At 54.4% G+C, this 26,163-nt stretch overlaps 10 protein-coding genes across 10 annotated transcripts; 7 read left to right on the forward strand and 3 right to left on the reverse strand.

The window, feature by feature from the left end:
• Positions 1-215: 215 nt before the first annotated feature.
• HMPREF1541_02304 (uncharacterized protein) lies at positions 216-899 on the forward strand (the record flags this gene model as incomplete). The annotated part of the gene is made up of 3 exons (XM_008716660.1): positions 216-263; positions 325-355; positions 415-899. The coding sequence occupies 3 exons, from the start codon at positions 216-218 to the stop codon at positions 897-899; spliced, it is 564 nt and encodes a 187-aa protein (XP_008714882.1).
• Positions 900-2,118: 1,219 nt separating this feature from the next.
• HMPREF1541_02305 (uncharacterized protein) lies at positions 2,119-2,996 on the reverse strand (the record flags this gene model as incomplete). Its single annotated transcript, XM_008716661.1, has 3 exons — positions 2,119-2,323; positions 2,372-2,814; positions 2,877-2,996. 3 exons carry the CDS (start codon positions 2,994-2,996, stop codon positions 2,119-2,121), a joined length of 768 nt encoding a protein of 255 aa, XP_008714883.1.
• A 234-nt stretch (positions 2,997-3,230) lies between these two features.
• On the forward strand, positions 3,231-5,258 carry HMPREF1541_02306 (uncharacterized protein; the record flags this gene model as incomplete). Its single annotated transcript, XM_008716662.1, has 1 exon — positions 3,231-5,258. One exon carries the CDS (start codon positions 3,231-3,233, stop codon positions 5,256-5,258), a length of 2,028 nt encoding a protein of 675 aa, XP_008714884.1.
• Positions 5,259-6,683: 1,425 nt separating this feature from the next.
• HMPREF1541_02307 (glycolate oxidase, subunit GlcD) lies at positions 6,684-8,411 on the forward strand (the record flags this gene model as incomplete). Its single annotated transcript, XM_008716663.1, has 1 exon — positions 6,684-8,411. The coding sequence occupies one exon, from the start codon at positions 6,684-6,686 to the stop codon at positions 8,409-8,411; it is 1,728 nt and encodes a 575-aa protein (XP_008714885.1).
• A 799-nt stretch (positions 8,412-9,210) lies between these two features.
• Positions 9,211-10,352, forward strand: HMPREF1541_02308 (uncharacterized protein; the record flags this gene model as incomplete). The annotated part of the gene is made up of 2 exons (XM_008716664.1): positions 9,211-9,270; positions 9,318-10,352. The coding sequence occupies 2 exons, from the start codon at positions 9,211-9,213 to the stop codon at positions 10,350-10,352; spliced, it is 1,095 nt and encodes a 364-aa protein (XP_008714886.1).
• A 552-nt stretch (positions 10,353-10,904) lies between these two features.
• Positions 10,905-11,729, forward strand: HMPREF1541_02309 (uncharacterized protein; the record flags this gene model as incomplete). Its single annotated transcript, XM_008716665.1, has 1 exon — positions 10,905-11,729. One exon carries the CDS (start codon positions 10,905-10,907, stop codon positions 11,727-11,729), a length of 825 nt encoding a protein of 274 aa, XP_008714887.1.
• Positions 11,730-12,417: 688 nt separating this feature from the next.
• Positions 12,418-14,313, forward strand: HMPREF1541_02310 (uncharacterized protein; the record flags this gene model as incomplete). The annotated part of the gene is made up of 3 exons (XM_008716666.1): positions 12,418-12,499; positions 12,585-13,698; positions 13,752-14,313. 3 exons carry the CDS (start codon positions 12,418-12,420, stop codon positions 14,311-14,313), a joined length of 1,758 nt encoding a protein of 585 aa, XP_008714888.1.
• A 117-nt stretch (positions 14,314-14,430) lies between these two features.
• Positions 14,431-16,327, reverse strand: HMPREF1541_02311 (uncharacterized protein; the record flags this gene model as incomplete). Its single annotated transcript, XM_008716667.1, has 3 exons — positions 14,431-14,645; positions 14,704-14,935; positions 14,987-16,327. The coding sequence occupies 3 exons, from the start codon at positions 16,325-16,327 to the stop codon at positions 14,431-14,433; spliced, it is 1,788 nt and encodes a 595-aa protein (XP_008714889.1).
• A 1,856-nt stretch (positions 16,328-18,183) lies between these two features.
• On the reverse strand, positions 18,184-19,531 carry HMPREF1541_02312 (uncharacterized protein; the record flags this gene model as incomplete). Its single annotated transcript, XM_008716668.1, has 2 exons — positions 18,184-19,411; positions 19,473-19,531. 2 exons carry the CDS (start codon positions 19,529-19,531, stop codon positions 18,184-18,186), a joined length of 1,287 nt encoding a protein of 428 aa, XP_008714890.1.
• Positions 19,532-20,523: 992 nt separating this feature from the next.
• On the forward strand, positions 20,524-22,142 carry HMPREF1541_02313 (uncharacterized protein; the record flags this gene model as incomplete). The annotated part of the gene is made up of 4 exons (XM_008716669.1): positions 20,524-20,611; positions 20,657-20,794; positions 20,855-20,916; positions 20,952-22,142. 4 exons carry the CDS (start codon positions 20,524-20,526, stop codon positions 22,140-22,142), a joined length of 1,479 nt encoding a protein of 492 aa, XP_008714891.1.
• Positions 22,143-26,163: the final 4,021 nt, after the last annotated feature.

The raw sequence follows: 26,163 nt of genomic DNA on the forward strand, positions 1-26,163 counted from the left end.
TATGTGCTCACGGCCCCTCGGTGTTCTTCTTTTCCCACCGCTTCGTTGATCAGGATATAGAGTGGTCTCGTCTGTTCGTTGGGTTTGGGTTCTTCCGCTTGGACTTCAGACTCATCTTGTCTGGGGAGACTTGTGTCAAAGCCACCAATTCGCACCTTGAGACCATCACCCACCTTTCGACTTCGTTGTCGTGATCGTTGCAAACGTAGCCCACGATGGACCACGGCGATATGGGGGCCGATGGCCCAACGTGCAAGATCTCTGTAAGTGCAGCACTCCGCGACACCATCACCATCATTTGAAGCATGGCTGACTCGATCGTAGATGTTGTGGAACTGGTACACAATTGATGCTTGTTAGTGACACGCACATAATTCGTATGTTCGAGCGAGATACTGACCGCACCGATAACAGGCTTCCTAGCCGAGTCCTGGCACGTCACATCCAAAGGCGCATTCGCCGCGTCTTGCATCGGTGTCGTCTTCTTGGTCGTCGCACTCGAGTTCCTCCGGCGCCTAGGCAAGGAATACGACTCGCACATCCGCCAGCAATTCCAACGCCAGGCGGCAGCGAGGTTCTCGAACCCCGGCCCTCAGGATTGCTGCGGCCCCAACAACCCGCCGACGTATCCCGACCAGTATCTTACCTTCCGGCCCTCGCCTCTGCAGCAGCTCATCCGCTCAGTCATCCACATGGCCACGTTTGCGGTCGCGTACTTCATCATGCTGTTAGCCATGTACTTCAACGGGTACATTATCATCAGCATATTCATTGGGGCACTGTTGGGCAAGTTCCTGTGCGACTGGGATAGCATCAAGATTCCGGTTGGTGCACCCACTTCCACTGGCGGTCAGGTGAAGAACCCTGGACAGGAGGAGTTGACCTATTGCTGCGGTTAATTTGGGAAAGGAGAGTGGAGAAATGGTGGTGGTTAGCAGGAGATGAGCCAGCAGCTCCGTTGATTGATCTCTCTATAGCAATGGGAAAGGCTATAGGGACTATTCGGTCCAATAGCTAGGGGCTGAAGTCCCGCCCAATTTGGAATACGCATCCACTCTCCGAAACCCGGTTATGGTAGTTGCCTTCAGTGTTTTCTCAAGTCTGGTTCAAGGAGCAGTTGTTGGATTTAGCGGAGTGCTCAAAGAAGGGCTTCAGGCCTGAGCCATAGTCGCTGCTGCGCTCATATCGGGAAGCAGTCGCTCACTGCTCCACCGGCTCTCATAGGAGCGGTTGCGACACTGCTCGAGTTAGCAGTGCGTCCAGAACGCCTTGCGCGAGCTCCTTCAATTAGACAACGTACTCTTTGCCAGTATCTGTTGCGCAACAGCAACAGAACAGAGAAGCTGGCCAACAGACAATCTGCCAAGACGCATCGGATCAGTACGGTGCAAGGCCGGGCTACTGGCAGTGCTGGGACGGACAGTGCCAGAATCGGCGGGAACATACTCCAACTGCCAAGGTAACGAAGAATCCTATCGTAGGTCCTATGACCTTGATGCCGAGCGGGCCCTTGCCGCACTGAATGCACACAACTGGAGGGAGGTCCATGACTTTGGAGGGCTAGGGAGCGCTAAGGGGAAAGATATCCGAGCCAGGTCAATTTGCCAAGTGAACGGCGAGACCGCAAGTGAGCGTTCCTCCGTCGTCAGAGAAGATACTAGATAGTAACGATGGCTGTCTGTCTGTTGAGAAGGGTCGAGATGGCCGAGGCAGATGGTGAAGATGTTGAGTCCAAGGTTTTATGACGCGTCAATCTTGGAAGTCTGATCTGGGCTGCAACACGACTTGCCTCACCCGTCTAGACGATCAGTTTCACGCTCTTGAAGTGCGAACGACTTCAGATCCGGTCACTTTTATAATCGTTCAGCGAGTAGCATACAGAATAGGCGTTCGCGAGAAGATGAATGCTGGCGGCTCGTCCAAACCAAAGGAGCAAGTCTGCTGCCCGATCTGGCAAAACTCAAGCTTTCATCGGCTCCGCGATCGCACGAGGACCGTGCGGCGGCAAGTCGAAAGTGAGCTGCAACGATCTGTGCGCGATTCTCCCCTTCTTCTAAACATTATATCTCTATCTATGCAAGGCCGCGAAGACGTGGGCAGAGTTCCGATGTCTGCTTCTCACCGAGCCATCCAGCCTCCGTCGATGACAAGGTTCTCGCCCGACATATATGCCGATGCATCACTGGCCATGAAGACAGCGACGCCCTTGAAGTCGTCAGCATCACCCCAGCGACCCATCGGGATGCGACTGGTGATCGAGTCGTAGTTAGCCTTGTACTCTGGCTTGGTCCGAACGTCCTTGTTAATATCCGTAGCGATATATCTGCCTCGTCAGACTGGCTGGAAGCTCGATTCGATCACGTGTACTTACCCTGGAGAGACACAGTTAACACGGATACCACGTCCTGACCATTCGTTGCTCAGCGCTTTGGTCAGTTGTAAGACGCCGCCTTTGCTCGCTGCGTATGCGGCCATGTTGATACCGCCCTGCATAGCGGCCAACGATGCAACGTTAATGATAACGCCTCTCCGCTTCTCGGCCAGCCATCGAGTTCCAACTTCCCGACACATCGCGAAGATGGCCGCCAAGTTGGTCCGCTGAACATCATCCCAAGCCTCGTACGAAAGCTCTTCGGCTGGGAAGCGTCGTTGTAGGCCTGCAGAGTTCAGCAGTACATGGACCTGACTGACGCTCAGCGCTTCTTTGACGGCCTCGCTGATCCGCTCTCTCTCAGACATGTCGCATTGAATCAGGGTGCATTTTCGACCCAAGGCTTCTACCTTGGTCTTGGTATCGGTGTTGCTAAGATCTCTCTGTGGCGGATGTTAATCCTGAGCTAGATCAGACTGTGCTGACTCTGTATCTCTGCACCTACCTGCAGAATAATCACATCCGCGCCGGCTTCTGCCAGAGCCAAGGTCATGCTCTGACCTATTCCTTTTGTCGCCCCAGTGGCAAGCACCGTCTTGCCGCTAAGATTGAAGAGTCCCGCCATCTTTGCCACTGCTTCCTTTAAAATGGTCCGCCGATAATTCTGGACCTCTCAATATATCGTCCACGCCACTCATTCAAAAGCTGGAAGCCCTCCATTTCCTCTTCGATCACGACTCGGACTTGCTCGGAACCGACGCCGCTCTACGTTGGCCAGTATGACCTGTCAAGCTTCAAAAAGACCTCGGCACCGACAACTTCGTTACCTGTACCCTGACTACCGTGCGAATGAAGAGCAATGGAGAACAGTAGCTCCACCGTTATCTCGGAGCCGCGACGACGACAGAATATTGCTTGCTTGACATGCAAACGTAGGAAGGTGAGATGCGACGCTGCCTACACAGATCCGCCCTGTACTCCATGTCGGCGTGGTGGGCTACAATGCAGTCCAAGTGACAAAGTCATTGCAGGGCGTCCGGCGGCATCCCGGCAACGTGCTGCTCGCCACTCCATCTCAAGACAGCACAGTGATATCAACGAGCGCGTGCTGCCCGAAGAAGTCGCACCCACACGGACACCCTCCGCGGAACGCTCTCCTGCGCAGAGCACAAAGCCAGAAATCAGCACCAGTCTCTCCAATTTCGTTGAACAAGGCGTCACCACCTCGAACTGGAAGCTCTTCTCGGGTCAGGATCCTACGAGAGTCGTATATATTGGCACTCCCATTGGCAACTTGGCAGCCCTGGTAGGAAACGAGCAACCTGCAAACCTCACCAACCATTTTCCATTCCCAGCTAATAAGTCACCATTACCATGGAAACCCAAACCCGGTGTGCTGCCTTTCACCGTGAGTGATGATCTTTTGCGAGACGTTGGCAGCGTACCGACTCGGGAGGTGCGAGACGCTCTGGTAGAGGCATACTTCCAGCATATACATCCGATCTTCCCGGTGCTTAGTGAACCTCTATTTCGACGCCAGTATGACGACCCAAGAAATCCTCCGCCGTTGATACTGCTCCAAGCCGTTCTTTTGGCGGGCGCTCATGTGACTGATCATCCCCTGGTTGCTGCATCACGATCGACGGTCAAGAATACCTTATACAGGCGAGCCCGTGAGCTTTTCCATATCCGCTACGAGAACGACAGGCTTTTCTTAGTGCAAGCCGCATTACTGATGACATGGCATCAGGAGAATGCGGATGAGGTCAGTTGCAATACGTGGTCATGGACTGGCATGGCCAGCCGCATCGCTTTCGGCCTTGGTGCGCATCGAGAACTCTCATCTCGGGTATCAATACCAATGCCCACCTGGGACCGCCGCCGCTACCGTTTCGTATGGTGGACTCTCTTTCACACCGAGACCTTCGCCGCTCTGCATTTCGGGCGCCCATGCTCAATACGATTGGAAGATTTTGACGTTCCTGATCTCTGCGCAAACGACTACCTCGACCCAGACGACAATCCGGACAACAGCGTCCGCCGGGATTGCTTCGAGCTCAACATCGCCCTCAGCTACATCGCTCAAGACGCCATGCGCCTGTTCGCACCCCGCGCCCACGTATCTCTCCAAAGCAGTCTCGTCGCCTCCATCAACTCCCGCCTCGCTTCCCTGGCCGTGACCCTGCCCACAGGCGACGACGCCTTCTCCTGCCAAGCGCGCCTCAACTACCACCTCGTACTCCTGCACGCCCACCGCCCCAACCGCAACACCCAGACTAGTACGAATACCAACGACCCCATCAACACCACCACCAGCAGCAGCGAAGCCCTCAAAGTCCGCTCCGAAGCCGCCTCCACCATGCTCTCCACCCTCGAAATCATGGTCGCCAAAGACCACATCCGCCAATGCCACTTCCCGTGTAACACCGCCCTTATGGCCGTCGTCGTGCAGTTCATGCAGGACATCACGCTCGCCATCTCCGGCGAGGCGCACGCCCGCTCTGTGATCCTCGCCTCAGGCGCGCACGCCAAGCTGGGCCGCGCCATCGGCCCCGGCCGCGAGATCGCCCGCTACTGGCCCAACGCCGAGTCCGTGCTGAAGCTGTGTCAGCGGCAGCACGAGAAGTTTGGCGCCGTCATACAGGCGTGCGTGAATGAGCCGATGAGGAGTCCCGTGGATGGAGGGTTGTTGTTTGGGGGTGGAGGGGCTGCAGGCGCTGCTACGGGCGCTGCTGGCTTTGTGGGCGCGCTGGGTGGGACGGATGGAGATGCGGGTGATGGGTTCTGGCGCGATTTGTTTGCGGCGTATGATGCCGACGGGGTAAACTTTGGCGTTGAGGGGGAGTGGGAGGATTATGGGTGGATGAACACCAGTAGTTCGATATGAATCGTGTGTAGCTTTTGCTCAGATAAAACCACAGCACTTTGCCAGAGCAACCCAGCCTAAGTGTTGTCCCGCATCCTACTTATGGCTTCATGCGCCCAGGGTAGGTAGGATTCGAAGTCGTGGAGGAGTGAAAGTACGGTCGGTACACGTGCATGTGCAGTTGACTTTTGCGATGGGGACCTGACGGATAACCATTTCTGAGAATTTCTGAGCTCACCCGGTATGGCGACGAGTTTCCCGGGCGCTGGTGGTATGGCTTCATGCGGCCAGCCTCAGTGCCCTCGAACTCATCCATTATGGCTTCATGTGCCCAGGTGGAAGTCCGTCGACCGTGGCAGAGCAGAAGACAACAAAGGCGAGGAAATGGTGAGCGCACTTTCGTCCACAAGGGTTTTCGGTATTCGTCAGGCGGAAGTGGCAGCTCTAGAGAAAACAGGGGAGCATCATTCGATCATCAAGTGAGTACTATGCCCCATTTACAACAATGTCTGACGGCTTGAAGGCGAAACGAATCCACGACCGGATGAGGCAAGACCTGAGCAGGGTCGCAGGCGCCAGGAGGGTGGCACAATGATTACAGTCGATCGGTAAGCCACTAGGATCTCACCGCGTCTGGTGCCTTACTAACCACCGCTTCGACAAGATAAAGATCCAGACAGGATCGCAGGGGCTAGGATGGTGGCGAAACCATTCCCGTCGATCAGTAAGCTACTGGAAACCCCAAGCCTCTTTCCGTTACTGACTGTCGCATCAAAGGTCTGACTGCAGAGTCATCGATCGACGGCATACTGTCGAGAGAAAGGACTTTGGCAGTCGCTAAGATCAGGGCGAGCACGGTGCGGAATTTAAGTGGCTGCGGACCTCAAGACAGGACAAACGATTGGTGAAATTGGATGCACAAGGATATCAAACAAAGCAATAGCACACACTGTCTCGGATACAATGGAACTACAGTTGCCTGGACATTGAACAAATGATGGGAAAGAGAAAAGCCCTGAAGTCGCTTGAGATCATGATAAGCTTCGACGCCAAGTTCGCTCCTGCTGCCACTGCTCCTGCCCTGGGACATTGCGTATCTTCCGAGTCGGTGACCAACGTGCTTGATTACTTGGAAACACTCGTTCCCAGACTACAGAATGTGATACCAGCATGCCTACAAGATCATTGGAGCTTTCAAACCTGCATATACAGCCGTGACTAAGATGGTACGCAGCCAGTAGAATACGGTGGAACGGTGGGACGTGTGATGCACTTCTCCATTCCTGTGTCCTTACTCCAAGCAAGCTCTTCATGATGTCGACGCTATAGGTGAAACGAGGCCAGGAGACGAGCACGAAAATGATTTGTTGATCGGATCGAGAGACAACCATTCGAGACTGGAAGTCTCCTCAATCACAGGACGGCAGCCAGTCCGTTTTGGGAGCTATGGTCAAGCTCATCATCAGCACCCTCATTGGGGCGCTGGGTGGCTTCCAGCTACGAGGAGCTGTCAGTCGCTGGGCGAAGCAGTCATTCAAACGATTTCCTGGGTCTGGAGGGAGCGCGCACGGAACTCGAACGCGAAGCGGGCTCTGGGTAGCTGCAGCAGCCACGGGAGGCGCGACTGCCACAGCTCTAGCTCTGTCAGAACGGCCAAATCCTTTCGACTACCTCTCGTCTAACATCGGAGGTGCACACACCTCCTCGACGTGCTCCCTGAAATCGATGCGGTCCGCTGTGTACGACCTTTCACGGAGCAACCTCGAGGCAGCCAAGGACGACTTTGTCAAAATCCTAGGCGCCGACAGTGTTGATCTCGATCTAGGAGCACGAATCGCGCATTCTAGCACAGAATGGTCTGCTGCCCCACGAGGCGAGCTTGATCGCTACGCCATGATTGTCACTCCACGCACGACCGAGGAAGTCAGTGCGGTAGCGAAGATCTGTCATCGGCGAAGCATTCCAATGACTGCTTTCTCCGGCGGTACAAGTTTGGAAGGCACCTTGGCTGCTATTCATGGTGGTGTTTGCATTGACTTCAAACTAATGAACAGTATCGTTGCGGTACGAAAGGACGATCTTGATGCAACGGTGCAGCCAGGCGTGAGCTACGGCGAACTGAACCAGGTTATCGCCGAGCAGGGCCTGTATTTCCCACCGGATCCCGGTCCAGGTGCACAAATTGGTGGAATGATTGCTCAGGGGTGTAGTGGCACGAATGCATTCAGATACGGCACTATGAAAGACTGGGTACTTGGTTTGACGGTTGTGCTCGCTGACGGCACGGTTGTCAAGACAAGGGCTAGACCAAGAAAGTCAAGTTCCGGTTACGATCTTACGCGTATCATCGTCGGCTCAGAGGGCACACTTGGTTTTGTGACCGAGGCCAACTTGAAGCTTACCAGCAAGCCAGAGAATGAGCGTGTTGCAGTCGCAGCATTTCCGACCACGCAGCAGGCCGTTGAGACAGCAGTTAAAGTCGTCCAAAGCGACATGCCCGTGGCTGCCATGGAGTTACTTTGTGATGTGGCCATGAAGGCCGTCAACATGGGCGGCTACTGCGACAAGGAGTATGCTGAAGTTCCCACGCTCTTCTTCAAGTTCTCCGGCAAGGACGAGGCGGCCGTGCAGCGACAAATCGAAATTGTACAGCAATTTGCGAAGAACTCCAAGTGCAAGAACTTCGAGTTTTCCACATCAGATGCCGAGAAGGAGTCTATCTGGGCAGCCAGGAAATCCGTGCTGTGGAGTATGATGTCGTTAAAGAAGGATCCGAGCGATAGCTTTCTCAGTGCAGACACTGCCGTGCCGATATCGAAGATGGGAGAGGCGGTAGATGCGGCTAAAAGGAAAATAGCTGAAAGTGGGCTGATTGGGAACTGCTTGGGCCACGTGGGCGACGGCAACTTCCATACATCGGTCTTCTATTCAGCAGATGAGAAGCAGAAGGCGAGAGAGGTCATTACTTGGATCCAGCGCCTGGCAATCGAGATGGGCGGGACCATTACTGGAGAGCACGGAGTTGGGTTGGAGTACAGAGACATGGTTGTTGAAGAGCTAGGAGACGGAGGTGTCGACATGATGCGGCAGATCAAACTCGCACTCGACCCGCTGTGTTTGCTCAATCCGGACAAATTACTGAGACTCAATACCAAGGCCAATCCCGAGGTCTGACTGTCGCCAGGCAACACACCGACACTGAGGGACGGCCAGGTCTGACAAGGCCCGGTAGCACTGAACGATCCGACTGACCAGGACTCCAAACTCCCTGCTGATCGCAGAAGCAACATCGTTCGATACTCCAGCGTCACGCTTCGTCTCAGCACCATGACGGCGGCGTTGTCCAGTCTGGCTTCACCGCAACAACGTTTCCCGCCCCTTTGCGAAACAGCCACTTCGCTAAGCTAGCCTCCTACGGCCTTACGCTTACGGAGCTGTCGGTACTCTAGGATGTCCCAACGACGGCGGCTGCATCAGGCATTTTGGCCATCGTAGCGAACCCGCCGGCGAGCCACAACTATGTCCATTGTAGGCGGATCGCTATGTAAGGGCAGGTATGCACACAGGCCAGCGCCAGGGCTATGGGCTGTGAAAGAGAGCAGCTATGGTCATACGCTGATAACACGTGCTGAAGCAGTTGAGACGTGTGCCGCAAACGAGGGTTCTGATCCTCGCTTTGGAGGTTCAGGTCCCGAAGATTCTCGATGATGAGTTAGATAGATATACTGTTCATGTAGCGACCTACAAGGAATAGAAACCCACATTAGCGGCTGGCTATGCAACAGAGAGAGAAGTGAACTTGCGCGAGGAGAAGGCGCGGATCAAATGACACATGCTAAATGACCGGAGAACGACACGTCTCCCGTCCCTCGTCAAGTCTACGATTAACAGAGATAAACAATTCTCTCCTTAAAGTTCAGATCGGAGTGATCGAGACCTGCCTCCTTCGATGATCTGATCAAGGCAGGCGCAAATGGCGGACAATGTCATGAGCACTGGCCTGTCCTACTTTGGATGGGCCTTCCTGCCTGCGGTAAGTCTGCCTCTTTAGCGTCGAGCGCGCGTGCTGACTTGCGAAAGCAAGCGACGAGGATACTGCAGAGCCTCTACTATCGCACAACCATCACTGCCGGTAGACGCCACCCCCAGCCAGGCGAGCCGCTCTATGCATACCATCAGCGCCGAATCCGAATCATTGTTCTCTGCCTCTACCTGGTCTACACTGTTGCGCAAGCACTGTACGATATCGAGCTTGCCGGCGATTTCTATACTGCCTTGGGGGTGTCGCCAGATAGTTCAGAACGGGAGGTCAAGGCGAAGTTCAGGAAGCTTGCCGCAAGATTTCATCCGGACAAAGTGCGAGAGTCCGAGGTTGCTGAAGATGTATTCCTGCATCTCAAGCTAGCACAAGATACGATCCTTGATCCTGCGAAGAAGTTCGCTTACGATCGTTTCGGGCCTGCGGTCGTGCGGGTTCAAACGCCCGGGCTGAAGACAACCACAGACTACGTCTATCTGGGCTTGAAGACGAAGCTGCCGCAATATATTGGCAATGCCGCGATGCTCATCGTGCTGAACTACGTATGGTTAAGTCGATGGGGTCAGTTCTGGCGATACTTTGCTGTTGCGGTTATGGCTTTCCTGGAGCTGTACTTCCTTACTCACACCTGGAATCCGCCGTCGACCGTTGTCGGGCTCGGCACGTTGGCCCATGCGGCGCTTCCTCAGTTGCTCCCACCACATCTCTTACCGTTCCAGATTCTTTCTGTGGCTAGGCGTCTGTCTATGTCGCTAAACATATTTATTTCCCAGCTAGCACCACCTTCAGAAAAGAGCAAGGCGAACCCGAACCAGCACATCCTACAGCAACTCGAGCATCTTTCACAAGCGTCTGCAAGGGTCGATGGGGAGGCTAGCAACATGTTGGCGCTTCAGATGGCACCGTTCAAAGGCAGCGCAGAGGATACGCGAACTCTTCGTGACGGTATGAAGGAGAGCTTGGTCATGACCGCCGTAAGATCAAACCCCGACGTTCTACAGGCCGTGCAGGAGACTGTTGCAAGACGCAACAGAGAAAACGAACAGCAAAGGACCTTTACTGCGGAGGATTCTTGAACAACCACAGCAGCAAATTTCTGCAGAGGTTGCTGCACCAAGCTAGACACCGAGGCGCAGCATTTTGCCATTCCCGAATGTCTCAGTTGCGTGCGGTGCAACGTCATCAGCGATCAATAGCGTGAAAGGGAGCAGTGACCCGCGCCGAAAATGCGTCCGCACCCAAAACTGAACTCTGCACTGCTCACTCTCCAACTTCTGGCCAACTATGTGACAGCAGAGCGTATCCAAGCTGCCAAATTCGAGAGGAGAGTCTCGCACCAAGATTTCGGAAGACGCGCACAGGTATCAAGCGTTCAACGGTTTTATGCCCTCTTCGTGACTTGGCTCACAAATTCAAGACGCTTGCGTGGGCGCTAAACCCGTCTCAGTCCGGTACCTGAAGATCACTCTCGGTAGCCAGGGGTACCAATTTGGGGGCCTATCACGGCAGAAGCGATTTTCGGCTCTGCCGGCTGGTCTTCATGTTTCCTTTCTCCAGCTTTTGCATGTTTCGTTGTGCAACTTCGATCATTGTAGTCTCTGCTCGACACTGTCCCGTCCCCCGCCATCATGGCCGTTCGCCATAACCTCACCATTACCTTTGTGTTCAGTCTTTTGAGCGTGGTTCTAGGACAAGAGTCTGCATGGCTGACTCCCGATGGATCCCAGCCTAATTATACCACGGCGTTCTCCAACGCCGACCTGGTCACAGTCTCCTGGAATGCAATGACTGGAGGTCCCAGCGATCTGTGGATCAGCGCGGTAGACTCCAATTATGCCACACGTCTGGGGTCGAATATCGACATCACTCGAGCGGGAACCTATCCTTGGACAATAACGGTGGGAGATGAAGAAATCGACATAGACGACCGCTTTCTACTAGCTTTCATACCGACGGGAACATCGTATAAGAAAGAAGCTTCCACTCAGTACGATACAAGCCCAGCTTTCATACTGGTGAAGCAAGGCGAACCACTGCCATCGAATACATCGGCGACCAGCACCTCATCGACACCATCCAGCACTTCCAGCCCAACTTCGGACTCGACATCAGAGTCAAGCGCCATTCCTACTGAGGACTCGTCAGATCCATCGGACGACTCATCGTCCAGTCTCAGCGGCGGACTGATAGCTGCCATTGCCATCGGAGTTTTGCTGGCGGTAGTACTTATCCTAGGCCTGCTGTTGTGGGGTTTGAAACTTCGTCGCAAGGTCAAGGCTGCGAATAATATCCGTTCTTCCGGCATCATACCGGTATCGGGAGTCATTCCGGTGCGTCCGGGAGGAGGCAATGAGAAGCGCATCTCCGGCGTACATGAGACCAACGGTGATCAAGTGCAGCCTGTGGAATTGCCGGCCCGGCGCAAAACCGTTTACCACGAGATGTCTGGGTGAAGCGTCAGAGATGCAATGATATCTTGATCATCACCACGCAGACCGAGGCCGGTTACGTACAGGCCGGTTTCCGCCACTTTCTCGCCAAAAAAGGTTGACGAGTTGAGAGAATTGGATCACGGAAATTTACAACAAAGTCCACGAGATGTCTCACGAAATAGTGGCTCTTTTCGAGTTTCCCATCTGACAACTTCTCGAAGACTACAGAGGGATGGCGTCGGTGTCGTCGCCCACTAGAGCATCACGACGCTCCTCCGCTAGCATGACCAACGCCTCTGCGCTACACCTGCATGATATAACAAATTATACTAACATGTAATACAACTACACGCAACCCTGCAACTGGCGTTGGACGCGCATCAGAATGTGGGTTGCGCCGATTGGTCGAGATGCCGGCAACTGCTCCCCTCCAAGCCTCGGGAAATAGGAGTCGGCGCCGAGATGGACCGAGGCCAGGGCGCTCGCGACCCCTCTTTACTGAACAATAGTAGATCGCAATAATGCAACTGCTTGCAGCTGAGACGGCGATGTCAACAATGTGGCTGCCTATGGTGGGATAATAGCACCAGCAGGTTTATTGCTGATATTTTATTATTATATTGATTAAGCAGCAAAAGCTTGAAATACGATTATCCTTAGTCCACATTCGCACACGAATTGTATACTACATATCCTCACAGCCGTCAAGATGGCACCCATAGTCTATCGCAACACCGGCCCAGAGCCTTGGGTCGACATACCCAATCTCGACCTCTTGACCCTACTCTTCGGTAGCCTCGCCCTTTTGCCCGCCGGCATAACATAACCCTCCTGTTCCTCCTCCCTCTCTCTGACGGCGACTAACACCCCAACCAGACTCCGAACACGCCCCCTGGCCCCCCGAAACCGTGCTACACGTCGACGCCAAAGACCCGACCAACCAACTCACCAAAGCCAGCCTCTCGACCCTCACGCGCCGCATCGCCCACGGCCTGCGCACCAATTACGGCATCGGCGCCCACGGGGCCGGCCGCGACGTCGTCACCGTCATCTCGCACGGGCAGATCCTCGTGCCCGCGCTCTTCTTCGGCATCATCGCCGCGGGCGGCGTCTATAGCGCGGCGTCGCCGCACTCGACGCCCGCGGAGCTGGCGCGCCAGGTCACGCTGGGCCGCTCCGGGCTCGTCGTGTGCAGCGCTGAGTTTGTGGAGTTGTTGCGGCGGACGGCGCCTGAGTGCGGTAATGGTGGTGGCCTGCCGCTGCGGAATGTGCTGGTGCTGGATTCGGCGCCGGGCGCGTGGAGTCTGCGCAGCGTCGAGGGCGGCATCAATTGTATCTCGGCGCAGTTGCTGGATTGGGAGCGGGTCACGGATCCGGTGGCGCTGAAGGCGTCGCTGATTGTGATTCTGTGGTCGTCTGGCACGACGGGGCTGCCGAAGGGCGTGATGCTGAGCCACCTGAACCTCGTGGCGGAGACGTATATCACTGCGCTGTCGGGTCGGGCGTGGGGGGCGCGCCAGGTGGAGCTGGGGAACGAGCTGCCGCCGTACCGCACGCTGGCGCACTTGCCTATCAGCCACATTGCCGGTTTGTTTGGCTATCTGATCGGCCCGCAGTACTCCGGTGGGCTTGTGGTCTGGTTGCGCAAGTACAACTGGGTGGATTTCTACACGAGTGTGTCCAAGTTTGGTGTTACGGCGCTGTATACCGTCCCGAGCATCTTCTTGCGGATCGCGAAGAGCGAGGAGGTGAAAGACCATTTTCGTACGGTGGAGAGTGCGATCACAGGGGCGGCGCCAATGGACGGCGTGCTGCAGCGGGCGGCGAACGAGCGGTTGGGCCGGAAAGTGGGCGGGACTGGAAAGGAGGAGACGTATATCGGGCAGACTTGGGGATTGAGCGAGACGACCGGGGCGGTCACAGCGGTGCCGAAGGGGGAAGTCGACGAGAGCGGGTGTATTGGATTTGTGCTGCCGAATGTGGAGATCAGGTGAGTCGACGGTTCGCGCCACACAATATAGGCTGTGCTGATGATTGCAAAAGACAAATTGACGATGAGCTGCGAGACGTCAAGCCTGGAGAGCCAGGGCACATGGTTGTGCGATCGCCTCTGGTCACCAACGGCTATTTCGACAACCCCAAGGCGACTGAGGAAGCGTTCGTGCAGCTGCCGGACGACGACGGCGACAAGTGGTTCTGCACGGGCGATATTGCCGTGATAAGAGACGGCAAATTCTACATCGTCGACCGCATGAAGGAGCTACTCAAGTACAAGGGCCTGCAGGTGGCGCCGGCGGAGATCGAGAACATCCTCGCGAGCCACACCGGGGTCGCGGAAGCGGCCGTGGTCGGCATACCAGGGACGGAGGAGGGTGAGGTGGGTAGCGATCTGCCGAGGGCATACGTCGTGAGGAAGGACGAAAGTCTCACGGAGGGGCAATTGAAGGACTTTGTCAAGAGTCAACTGGCGTCCTACAAGCAGTTGAGGGGTGGGGTCGTGTTTATCGATGAGATACCGAAGAACGCGATCGGGAAGTATCTGAGGAGAGAGTTAAGAGAGAGGGCGAAGAAGGAGGTGGCAAGCCCAGGTAAAGCGAAGCTGTAGCATTGCTGTGCACTGTTGCGTTTGTATCAGGCAGTGAAACCTTGGCATCGAAGACATGCAGTAAATCTAGAGAACCAACTCTCCAATATCCAGTGTCATGACTCTTCTGAACCTTCATCAGTGATAGACATACCAGGAGAGATCCGCGTCATCGTCAAGTTCATAGTCAGTGAAGCCATTGCCCATAAACCTGAAGCGGTTGCGGCTCCGGTACCGGATTTCGAAGTCCTCCGGCCGAGGGTTCTCAATCATTTTCTGGAAAAGCAACGCGCTGCCTGCGAAAGTCGCCGTGACTCGTCCGTCTATACGGTTGTTCTTGTACCAAGATCGGCCTACTCAGGGTTTAGCAAGGCGATACGGACGATCGATGATCGATGTGTGCGTACTCACAGTTTGAGGTCCATGTAAACCGCTTCATGATCTCGTCACCGTACCGGACGAACTCATCGACGACGTCCTGACGAGGAGCAACAGATGCGATATCCTCCGCCAGCATCTTCCGCATCCACTTGATCATCCAGTCTGCCGCCCACTCCAGGCTGAAGATGAGGGAGCCGTGGCCAACCGTGGCATTTGGACCGGTGAAGATGAAGTAGTTGGGCATGTCTGGACATGCTACAGACTGGTAGAGGTCAATCAAGCAGCACCAGGGCTTCTTAGGAAGGACACTTACTATGTATGATTCCGGCTCGTCCTTCCACTTTTCTGCCAATTCCACTCCGTTGCGCCCCACAACTGGGAACGGCGGGCGTTGCGAAACATCGAAGCCTGTAGCGCACACAATCACGTCGAGCTCGTGGTGCACCCCATCTTTCGTCCATATACCCTTTCCATCAACCCGATCAATGTGGCTCATGGTCAACTTGACATTGTCTCGGGTGAAAGATTCGAGGTAGCCCGCCCCTGGAGTCACTCGACGACAACCCACTGGCCAGTCGGGGATGAGCTGTTTGCATAGTTCTGGATCATTGTTCAGCTTGTCCGACATCTGCTTGGTAGCGAACTCCTTGATCTCTTGCTGCGGCTTGGAGTCCTTGACAAAGATCCTGAAGCCCCGGTTGACGTTGCCGATAATGGTTTTCCGGTAATTCTTGAGCTCTTCCGGGTCCGTGAACTTCTGCTTGTCCTCTTCACGATACACGGGGTTAAGGCTCGGGTCATCGCTGCCTACCAGCTTGGCTGGCGTGTGTCGGGACACGATCCAAGTGGGTGTCCGCTGGAAGGACGTGACTTGTGTGCCTGGTAGCTGAGCCATTTGTGGTAGAATTTGAATGGCGCTGCTGCCATTGCCAATGACACCAATCCTCTTGTTGCTATAATCGAAATTGTGATCCCAGCCGGCGCTATGCACCTTGTGGCCGCTGAAATCGTGGAGGCCAGGGATACTGGGCCATCTCCAATGGCTCAGTATACCGCGTGCCGAGATAAGGACATCTGCCCATTCCGTCCTTGGGCCAGTGTCTTCGTGCCGGACTTCGATTCGCCATTTGGCTTGCTCTTCATCCCAGTACGTGGCCTCGACTTTCGTGTTGTATTGGACATCGCGATCTAGGTTCCACTCCTTGACCGTCCGCTGGAAGTAGTCCCGAATTTCCGTGCCCGTGGAATAGAAGTGCGACCATTCTGGAGACGGGGCAAACGGGAAGGCGTAGATATGGCTTGGTACATCACACTGCACCCCAGGATATACGTTCGCTACCCATGTGCCCCCCGCTTCGGACTTGCTCTCGAAAATGGTGTGATCAATCAAATCAGCGAGCTCCTTGGCGTAGGTGTACTGAAGGCGATGCGCAAATATCATGCCAGAGTAGCCCGCTCCGATCGTGACGACCCGCAGCTTGCGTTGAGGAGTGAAGGCTGGATTGTCGAGGACTGGTATCTTAATGGCCGCAAAGGGGTCTTCGTGGTGAACGCCGTTGGTCAACGTGCCGTTCGGTACTTCTCCATCTAAAGGAACGCCGTCAGGATGCGCAGTGCTGGATCCATTTAGTGTGGTGCGCGCAACGTCGGTCATGTTGGGAAATTCTAGACACTATGCTATCTAGGGATCGTTGACAAGTGTTGACATCTCTGTTCAGCAGGACATTGCATGTTTGTGGCAACTTCATTGCAACTCCAAACAACGTGCCGAGAGCCGATCTGATACCCCAGACTGCATACTACTGTTGGTGCCGATGCGGGGAGAAGTGATCAGTATAAACCCTCCGAGTTGGAGAAAGTGCCTCTTAGAATGCTGACGACGTCTTCCCCTCTAGTGCCAAGACTGTCGATGCTTCGGGAAGGAACATATAAGGCCGAGAATGTATCTGCGGGCGTGTGTATACGAGCCTTTATGCAAATTAGTGGACCTGCTACTACAACGCGAGTCTGAAGCGCACACAATCTACGTTTGCGGTCAGGATAGACTGTGTTCTCCATCCAAAGCCCCACATACAGGCAGTGAATGAAAGTTTATTCGGCTTTCCGGGTCCACACCAACCTTGAGAGGCTTAGCCCTTTGTCATTTGCCAGAAGAGCCTGCAATACCATTGCATCCGCGCACTAAAGCGAGCGGACCGTTGATAGCATGGAATGGTCTCCAAGATGAACGGCTTTCTGAGCATGTCTCGGGTGTCGGTGGACTGGCGGAGAATGTACGGATATATGGCAAAAGCGAGATGCATCACTGCCACGTGAAAGATGTTTTTACTCATTCATGACGTTTTGGTGAACAACCCTGATCAGTAAGGTGACAGATTCGACTTGCGGTGAGCAAACTGATGCCAGGAACAAGGTTCCCCAGCTCGAGCACACACGAGTGTTTCCTGCAAACGCCAATTAGACATTAAGCGTATCAACATGGTCGAGCAAGCATGGAACCGAAACATTGTTATACAGCCCTCCCAAGCTCCTAGTGGAGATACACATCAGGGGTTGCTAACCCCCCGTATCTGCGATGTAAGCCAATCCTCTCCTGCTGAGGTACCGTGTTCCCCGCGGTGCCTGGCCACGTTGCAATCCTGTCCCCGCACATTCTATGTTACACTATTGTATTGCCTCACATTCGCTTTTTGTTGTCGTGACTCCCAAAACAAGAACATAGTGTACAATTGCCGAACAAAACGACTGACACCGAGAAATACTGAGCGCCGCCTCACTTCCTAAGTCCAAAAAGAAACGGTAGATGGTCAAGTCCAGTACGTGATACAGAATGCACTGCATTTTGTGGCACGATCTCGCGCGCCTTTGACCTGCTGCTAATTGATGCAGGGCTCGGCAGTTTGGTTGCCAATGGAGACGAATCATAGCATCAGCAACGAATGATGGATACCCTTGCGAATGGCCTGGCTTATGCATTGGATTGGGGAATCAGGTTTGTCCTCTCGTGCCTGTGGTGTGTGAAGTGAAGCGCAACTTGATGATCTCCTCGCCCAACCATACTGAACAAGTGGCGCCTGTTGCGGCTGGGCTTGCCAAACACTGCAAATCGCGTCTTTGCCACTGTCCCCGAAGAGGTTGACGAATGAGATGCTTGATGTCCCTGATCCAAGCTATCATGGCGTGAGAGTGCTCAAGTTGGCCGGCTATGGTTGCTCACCGACACTTGAGGTGTAGTTCACGATTTTGGACCGAAGGATGTTGAGCTTCTATCCCGTCATCAGCAAACATACGTTGCTCTCAACATCTCAGGTGCTCCCTGCACTAGATCCAAGTCGAGCGTCGCTCATTTACCCGTGAGATCTGTCGTTGGCAGTGGACGGAAACCACGTATTCGGGCAGAGCACGAAAAGAGCCAGGGGCGCCTTGTAGACAAGCTGCCAGACGTGAACGGCGCGACATATACCACTGACTACAGCTGCAACTTGTGGGCTACCGTTCCAGGGCTGTCTCTTAGTCGTGGTTGTAGTTCCTCGTAGCTGGGTCAATGATTGATAGGTTGTCTCCAGAAAATGATCCTGAGAACCGCGAGGGCACTGAAGCGGACGACCAGGCAGGGCTAGATGGCTCGTGAGGCTGTAAAGCATCGGCAACTGGAGGAAAATCCCGAGATTGCTCCATTTCGTCTTGCAAGATCTTGAGCTTTCCAATATGAGCTTCAATCTTTCGATCGAGATCTTCCAGGACACTCTGGTCGTCATTGTAGAGAGCCCGGCCCTCTCCAGCACGGGCTCGAGCGTCTTCTTCATAGCGGTTTCGCTGGTGACGATACAGCAAGATTTGATCCTCGAGGTCGTGGATTTGTGCTTGCTTACTGAGAAGCTCCAACGCGGTCGGTCCCAGTTCTTCCTCGAATTCAACCACGGATGACGCGTCGCTCGTGCTGGTATCCCCACGAAAATCGAGCTGATATTTGGCGAGCATCATGGGCATTCTTTTCTGCATTCTAGAAAGTACGCGTGGGGCCGCCCGCAGCATGGTGTCTGCTTCTCGGAGAAGTTCCTCGTCGAGTTGTTCTAGTCTGGATTCTATGGCCTCCAACGACATCGAAGGCGGTGAAGATTCAGATCCGGATTGGGCGCGACTGCGAGGTGAATTTGGAACGCTGTCCATCTGTCGTTCAGATTGGTATTCTCGCTGCAGCCTGCGCACTTTGATACACGCACGTCTCAGCTGGGTTACTTCGCTCAGCACGGTCGTCATGGTTCTATGTTTCGCAAGAAAAGCGTTCCACATCCACAGAGCTTCCTCAACTGGTGATCTTTCGTGGGTTGCAGGGTGTTCGGGTTCAGATGCAGGAGCTACTGGCTCACTTTGTGATGCACCAGACATGGGCGCAGCCCGTTGCTGATCTGCAGAACCTGGACTCGGCAGAACAGAGGGCGTTGCATCCGTACCGCGCGCGTCGGAAGGACTTCGTCGAGATGGATCCTGGCTTGCGGCAGACGTTTGCAGTGCCTCGGCGTTCTCAGTAGACGAATGAGCATCAGATGCATTGCCCATTGAAGCCGTGTCCATCGTCGTTGCAAGCGCGGGATCGAGCTTCGTCTCTGGTGGAATGTGGATAGCCTTGTTGACAGAACTGCTCCTGCTGTGGCCGCCACCTTGCTGAACACTATCCTGTGAAGCTCCGCAGCCTGCTAGCGCTTCACCCAAAAGGAGATCTGTGCAGACTGCCGCACTACACGAGATGATATTAGGGTACACGAGTGATCGCAGCTGGAAACGGACGAAGAACTTACCCTTCGGGGGACTTTTCCGCGCTTGCATTGCTTCTCCACAGATAGCTGAAGACATCCATCATTCATCGCTAAGCTACGCAGATCGCTCTGTAATACTAAATCAAGTGCCTCTGAGACCATTGGGTCGCTGTTGACGGCAGAAGATCACAAATCGAAGTCACTGCTGTCCAATTTCAGAGCGTAGAATGGTCCTTGCAATCAGGCTAGCACATTCGGTTAGAGCAGTTGATCGGGGCTAGGAGGCGGGAAATGATGCAGCCGCGCGCATGCCGCAGTCTCCCGTGAAAGCGCCAAGCAGGCCATCCTGGTGGCTAAACGAGCCATAGCACTGTGGGTTGGCCACTAGCGTCTGCCTACCGCATCGTGGGGAGGACCTGGCGCTGCGCAATGAACAGTCATTTGAAGGCCCATTGTCTGTATTGCAGCCGTACTGCTCTTGGTGCGGAGTATCATCATCATGGTTAGTGCCCCACTGTCAACGCTTCCCGTAGGTTGTGGCTACCAGCCTACTGCAGCCTCCAGCAGGCCCTCGTCTACACTGGCCATGCTAATCGACAGGGAGTAATGGCATCCCCGCGTCTGCACAGTGCAGGATAGCAGCATACTCCGTATGCCCCACGGACCTACAGGGGTAGCCGATGGACGCCCATCTTCAGGTATCTCATTGCTAATTACGCGCCTAACTTGCCGCCGAAAAGTTGATGACCTTTTCATTCGACGCCCAGCACTTCGCCAGACAGAGCTGGTCAAGAACATACTGTATTGGCCTTCTCAGAAATCTCAGAGCTTCGACCTGTCGCCGAGCCGCCTGATGTCGCCGCCCGCCCAACATCCGCGACATCTCTATCCTTGCGGTGAAGACTGTGCCTTGCATTTCTAGGAGTCATGAGTCGGCATAGGGAAGACACGCACCCACGCAGAAGTGATCGGGATCTCGTGCCAGAGTTCGAGCAGCCGAGAACACGCGCTGAACCGCGCACGATACCAATCCGGATCGATGATCGCTCACCAGCAGTAATATCGGACAGGCATCGGGGTTCCAGTGACATCCATGACACCCCGTACGAAGACCGGGACCGTGGCTACGAGGCTGTATCTGGACCGCGCCTCAACTCAGCTCAGACTCCCACCAGCAGGCAGTGAGTACTCGGATACGTGAGACTGGCTCCCCTCTTTGCTGACAGGTGACAAGCATGACGTTGGCTTCGAGCGTTCCGAGCACTACTCCAATATCTCGCAGTGGTCGGAGAATGAGCTTCCGGGAGGAAGGCTTGACGCGACGACTCGACGGGACAATCTTCCCATCGAGGGAAACTACGGCGGTTAGACAGTCAGTGCTTTCAGTACCATTACCCGGTCTACTTGCTGACAACATATGACAGCATCGCGACTGAACCGCACAATAATATATCAAGCGCTACTCAGCAGACCTCACGCTCGCAAAGTGTGCTCACTGCTCTACAGCAACATTTCGTTCAGCTAAGCCCGACCTCCAACCGGCGCGATTGGGATCGCTTCACTGATCGACATTCGAATCTGTTCGCGGAACCCGAGGACGCCGATCTGTACTTCACGGAGGCTGTCATCGCATTGCAGAATAGAGATCCGGCTCGAACGGGTCTGTGCGTCGAGAAAGCCGTCTTTCTTGACCTTTTGGGCGGCAGATCGCAAAAGTACCAAGACAAGTTCTTCGACGACTATCGCGACGAAGACACTGCTGCCTGTGAGAAGTATCGAGAAAGATTCCAGGACTATTCACGGCGCTGCCGTGACGAGGTAGCTGCGACGCGTAGACCAGCAACTACTCAGCTTGGCTCAACACCCCAGCCCCCAGCCTCTATGCCACTTGGACCAAGTCCCACTGTAAACCCTTCGGATCAAAAGGGAAGGCACGACACGCTGCATAACCCCAATCAAGATCTCAACTCGTATAGTCAGAGTCCACCGAGCTCTAACCAACGACCCAATACGATGTCCCGTCCGACATTGGCGCAGCCCACAATGCAACGACTGGATCCTGCCCGCCATGAACGATCGGTACAGCAGCATGGCGGGCCCCCCATCACCATAAAAGATCCGGCCAGCACCAATCTCAAGCCCTCGATCAAGGGCAATTCCAAGAACGCTGAGAGCGAAACGTTGGATGCGCGCTATATTCGACGAGACCCCAAGCGAGCGGGAGCCTTCTTCAAACGTGGCCGTGTCTTTGCGATTCTCGAGCATAGTGAGCATGGTAATCCAAATGATGATGACACTGGCACAGAAGCTAAATGGATTACCAAGAAGATGGGGTTAACCGTGTTCAGTCACATTCGTCGGTATGTGGTTGTAAGAGAAGGCCACGGCTATTGCTGGGCGGTCCCAATCAACACGTATGGCGGCCACGGCGTTGGGAAGAGGGGCTTGAACGAGGCGAACATCCAAGCCCACGCCATCATCTACACCAGCGAGCGTCCGCCGCCGCAGCTGCGGAGCGAGCCAACTATGAACAAGACTCCCATTGCTGTGGATCAAGGTGGCGATGCTGACCCTCTGTCCCCCGCGAGCCGGGTGAATTTCCAGAAGGTCACGACCATCGAGCACAATGTTCGCGCTCGTAGCTTCGGGCGCGTCCGCGACAGCTCAATGGCTCATTTCGAAAGCTACTGGAGGCAGCACCTGATGGCGTAACATATTTTGCGTGGCGAAAATATACATTGGGTTAAGCCCGACTTCCCTCGATCGACGTTGTCTACGAAAGGGGGAAAGAACGTTGCCCGAAAGGGCTTTCATGATATTCCGAACAACCTCAGCTCCGGAATCGTTCAGAGACTCGCGCCAGCCTCCCTTGAGATTACGATTCTGTGCTATCTGCGAAAGAAGAGTCGCCACGATTTCGCCTCCCACTGCTACGCCATGGACGATACGAAAGAAAACACTTTCTATGATCACGACCATCTCCAACAACGTCAATGACTTTTCCTTGGTTACAAATGTGCACAAAGTACTCTTCATGGGAGCATCATTCACGAATAATGCCTACGAATCTGGCGCAGGAGCTTCTTGAGCATTGGCTTCTCTTCTGACGACATCGTGGACCTTCCTTATGAGTTGAATGCGACCACCATGTGGTTCGTTTGCCACTTGCTTTTATCTTTACGACTTATGTACGGACGCCGAACCCTGCTGCTTTCAGATGAGCTGACTGTTCACCGACTGGCGAGCCAGCCGCCGCATTCATTGTTCCAGACCTGTAGTTATGAGCGCCAAGCGCAAGCTCAATAATGACCATTTCTTTTATTTTGCGTCCTGTCCTTACCATGCCTTGCTCACGGCTTCAAACGCCACTGTAAAACGCAGATCGTCGTACATGTGCTGCGTACCAACAATCACCCTTCGCGATCTTCCCAGGGTGATTTGCAGTTTTTCCAAGTAAATACTATTCGAAAGTCTCCACCATCCCGCCTCGGGCCGTCTTTCGCTCCACCCCCAAAATGCCCCTTTGGGAAAGGTCGCTGCCTCGCTGCACATCGCCCAAAGCCGTTGACACCAAATGGGTACTGCGCAGGTCATGACAACGTAATTCCAGGTTTTCGTTGCGTGTGCCTTTTGCATTTTGATCAAGCGAAGGGGTGCAGATGTGACGACGATCACGGCGGCTCCACCAGTTCATGTCAGGAATTTTGGCTGCAGCGTGCACGTGGCACGTAGCAAGGGATCTCAGATGGCAGAGAGGTAAATGTCCGTGATATTGCGTTTCAGGCTGGCTAGGCTGGCTAGGCTAAGCTGCTGATACGGGTGTGCCGTGCATAAGATGAAGGTCTGTAGTCGAAGCCATATCTCTCTTACACAAATGCCAGCCTGTAGAACCGTGTGTTTCCAACGGCGTGCCTCATCGTCTGTTCAACGACGGAAGAGCAAGCTTACCTGCATGCATCTCATGCTCGAATTGTATCACTGTCTCTGCTCCGGAACCCTTGGCCCCTGCATACAGACAAGCACAGTAGCGCATAAGCGATCCGTAGCCTCATGCAAGCAGCCATGACATCCGCACAGCTCGATGGTACCTCCACACCGCTGCCGATCCACACCTATCCCAACAAAACACATCAGATCGCTGGGTCGTGCATAAGCGACGTCCCAATAAATCGCAAATCGAGGGGCGAAATCTGAGATATGATGCATCAGGAATGACGTGCATAACGCAAGGGGAGCGGTACCTCTCATTCGCACTCTTTCCACGGCAGGAGAAACAAGGCAACCGCTCCACCCCCGCCCCTCACGCTGCGGTGTCCGCAAGTGGTTCGCTAACTTTGGGAAGAGATCCAGTTTGCCTCGTATCTGGGCCCACTCAACGCTCGCTTCCCTCCCCGGATCGACGTGCGTACCTGTCACTCAGCCGAATTTACCACATATGGGGTATACGCTACGGAGAAGTGATGAACACAGTTGCGCGTAATAGGTCTCCACGAAAAGGACAAAGCAGGAAGCAAGAAACCCACGGCCTTCGGCGCTCAATAAGCTGACGCTGTAACAATCGTATCGTAAAGCGCAGTATATCCAACACTAGGAATGTCAACGTCTGTGTCATAGTCGCCGATTAATCAACAGGCCAGGAAGCTGTCGTGGCGAATGTGATAAGCAACCTGGACACCAACCAGGGCAGGCTGGCACAACGTACTTCATAAGGTGGCGGAGCTCGGATATGTCACACGATTTGCCGCATTTGGATGGTATCAGAGGCCAAAAGCGCAGGGTCTGGTGTTAGGTCTGAGACATTTCTTTACGACTTCCAACAAGTAAGGGGCTGGCAAGCAGACCTCAGGGGGGGCTCGCGTCCCGATAAATTACGGGGATAACGTGATACTGAGTTCTGTAACGGGTAGAATTGGTGAATGCGGCCCAGGAAGCCTGGAGGAGGCAACCGGGGACTTCCCGATTCCAGGACCACTTGGCGCCCCGTACTCTGAGCTTATTGGGGCGTCGGCGGAAGCCGGGGCATCGCTCAGCCGGGGCGTGCCGCTGATGTAGGCCACAGAGCACAGTGTGCTGATGAATGGTCACGGACAGATGATTGGAGTGCATCAAATACGTGGGAGGTTATTTGGGATTGGTTGGTGCGAATCACCAATGCCACAAGCTGGAGGATAAATAACGCCCATAATTCGCAGTCTCATGAGGCTGGCGCAAAGCCAGCCTGACCAAGACGTATATCACAGCTGGGTCACGGGTGATCTTTCGGTCCAGGCTGCGAATGATGAAGGTCAAAGCTGCTGTTACACGGACAGCCACGCCTACACAAGGCGCTAGACTTGGTGCGGGACGGAAGGCAGTGGTGTCGTCAACAAGCTGGGCCCTCGTAAAGGAGGGTTGCACAGCAGGCGCGAAGCGGCCTGAGAAGAGAAACAATCCTGCTGAAAGGCAGTTCTGGCCTGCAGATAGGCTGTGTGCCACGGAAACATGTTGCCCAGGGTGTAAAGGTGTCAGCAGCTTGTTGGAGGTCTTGTACGGGCTATACGAGGCCAGGCAGTGAAATCCTTGGCGTTTTCGATCATATGCATACTCCGATCCGTGGCTCGTGGTGCACGTAGGGCGAATGCCATCCCCTTGATGACAGAGTCATATAGCAGATGATCGACAGTGATTGGTATCTGAACTACTGCCAAGAGTCTCGGAGTCGGCGTCTGGAGGAATGTTTGTTGCCAGAATGCATCCGATGGCTGGATGATCTACTCAATCGTTGTATAGAACACGGCAAGAAGCAGCAGCGTGGGGCATTCTCTGAGATTGGCAAAAGTGCACAAGTTTTAGCGAGAGAACTTCCGGACTACTGCATTGGAGTTATGGTGTAGAGTTAATGCTCAAGCGCTGGACTACTCAGGCAGTGAATGCCGATCCGACGTGGAAATGGCAAGGATCAGTTTTTCGGAAAGTCGCTGAAACCCGTCAATAAGCGGAAGGCACTGGGTAAGTTGACATGTCAAAGCAAGTCTTGCAGTTGCAGCTGAGATGTAGCTGAATAAAATGAATGATAGACGGCGGTAGATTGGTGCTCCTTCCGGCAAAGATGGCTAAATTGCCACTTCAAGTTTGCGAGTTCTGGGATGCCTGTAATTCTACCGGGCACTGGCCTTTGCGCCGCAGATTTAAGAGCATTGCCGGCGTAGCATCCAAGATAGGTTCCGCAGAGCCTCATCAACCCACCATGAGACAGTGGCGCGCACATGCCAGAGTGCTACGGACCCGTGGCAGATCGGAACTGGCCTGACTGATGCAGGTAGTCCACGAGCCAGCCAATTAACAGTGGCAGAATTGCCGCTTCTGCTTTCCACGAACAATCCAGAGGTCAGGTGCGCACCTAGTCGTCGTCTACGACCCCAAGCATCGGCATGCCACCGCCAATAGAATCGGTCTACAGGCTTTCAGCTGTAGAGCTTCGCGGGCCGCTTGATGCGGAATCCCTGGCGACATGCGCATCATCAAGCCAGCAAGCGTCGCTGCCGTGTTGTACACTGTTGGTAATTTTCCGTACTCTTAGGATTAGCATGGGAAATGACAGAAGCGAGAACAGATGTTAGCGAGGTAGAGCGAGGGTAAGTCTGCGACGCGGCTTCAGCACAGTGGCAGAACTGTGAGGGGCGCGGAAAATAGCTTGATACGAGCAAGTTCGCTCCCCCCCACGTTGGGCCACGAGTCTTATGGCACTGGGCGT

The sequence above is a fragment of the Cyphellophora europaea genome (genome assembly GCF_000365145.1).
Source record: "Cyphellophora europaea CBS 101466 unplaced genomic scaffold supercont1.2, whole genome shotgun sequence".
Taxonomy (NCBI): Eukaryota; Fungi; Ascomycota; class Eurotiomycetes; order Chaetothyriales; family Cyphellophoraceae; genus Cyphellophora; species Cyphellophora europaea.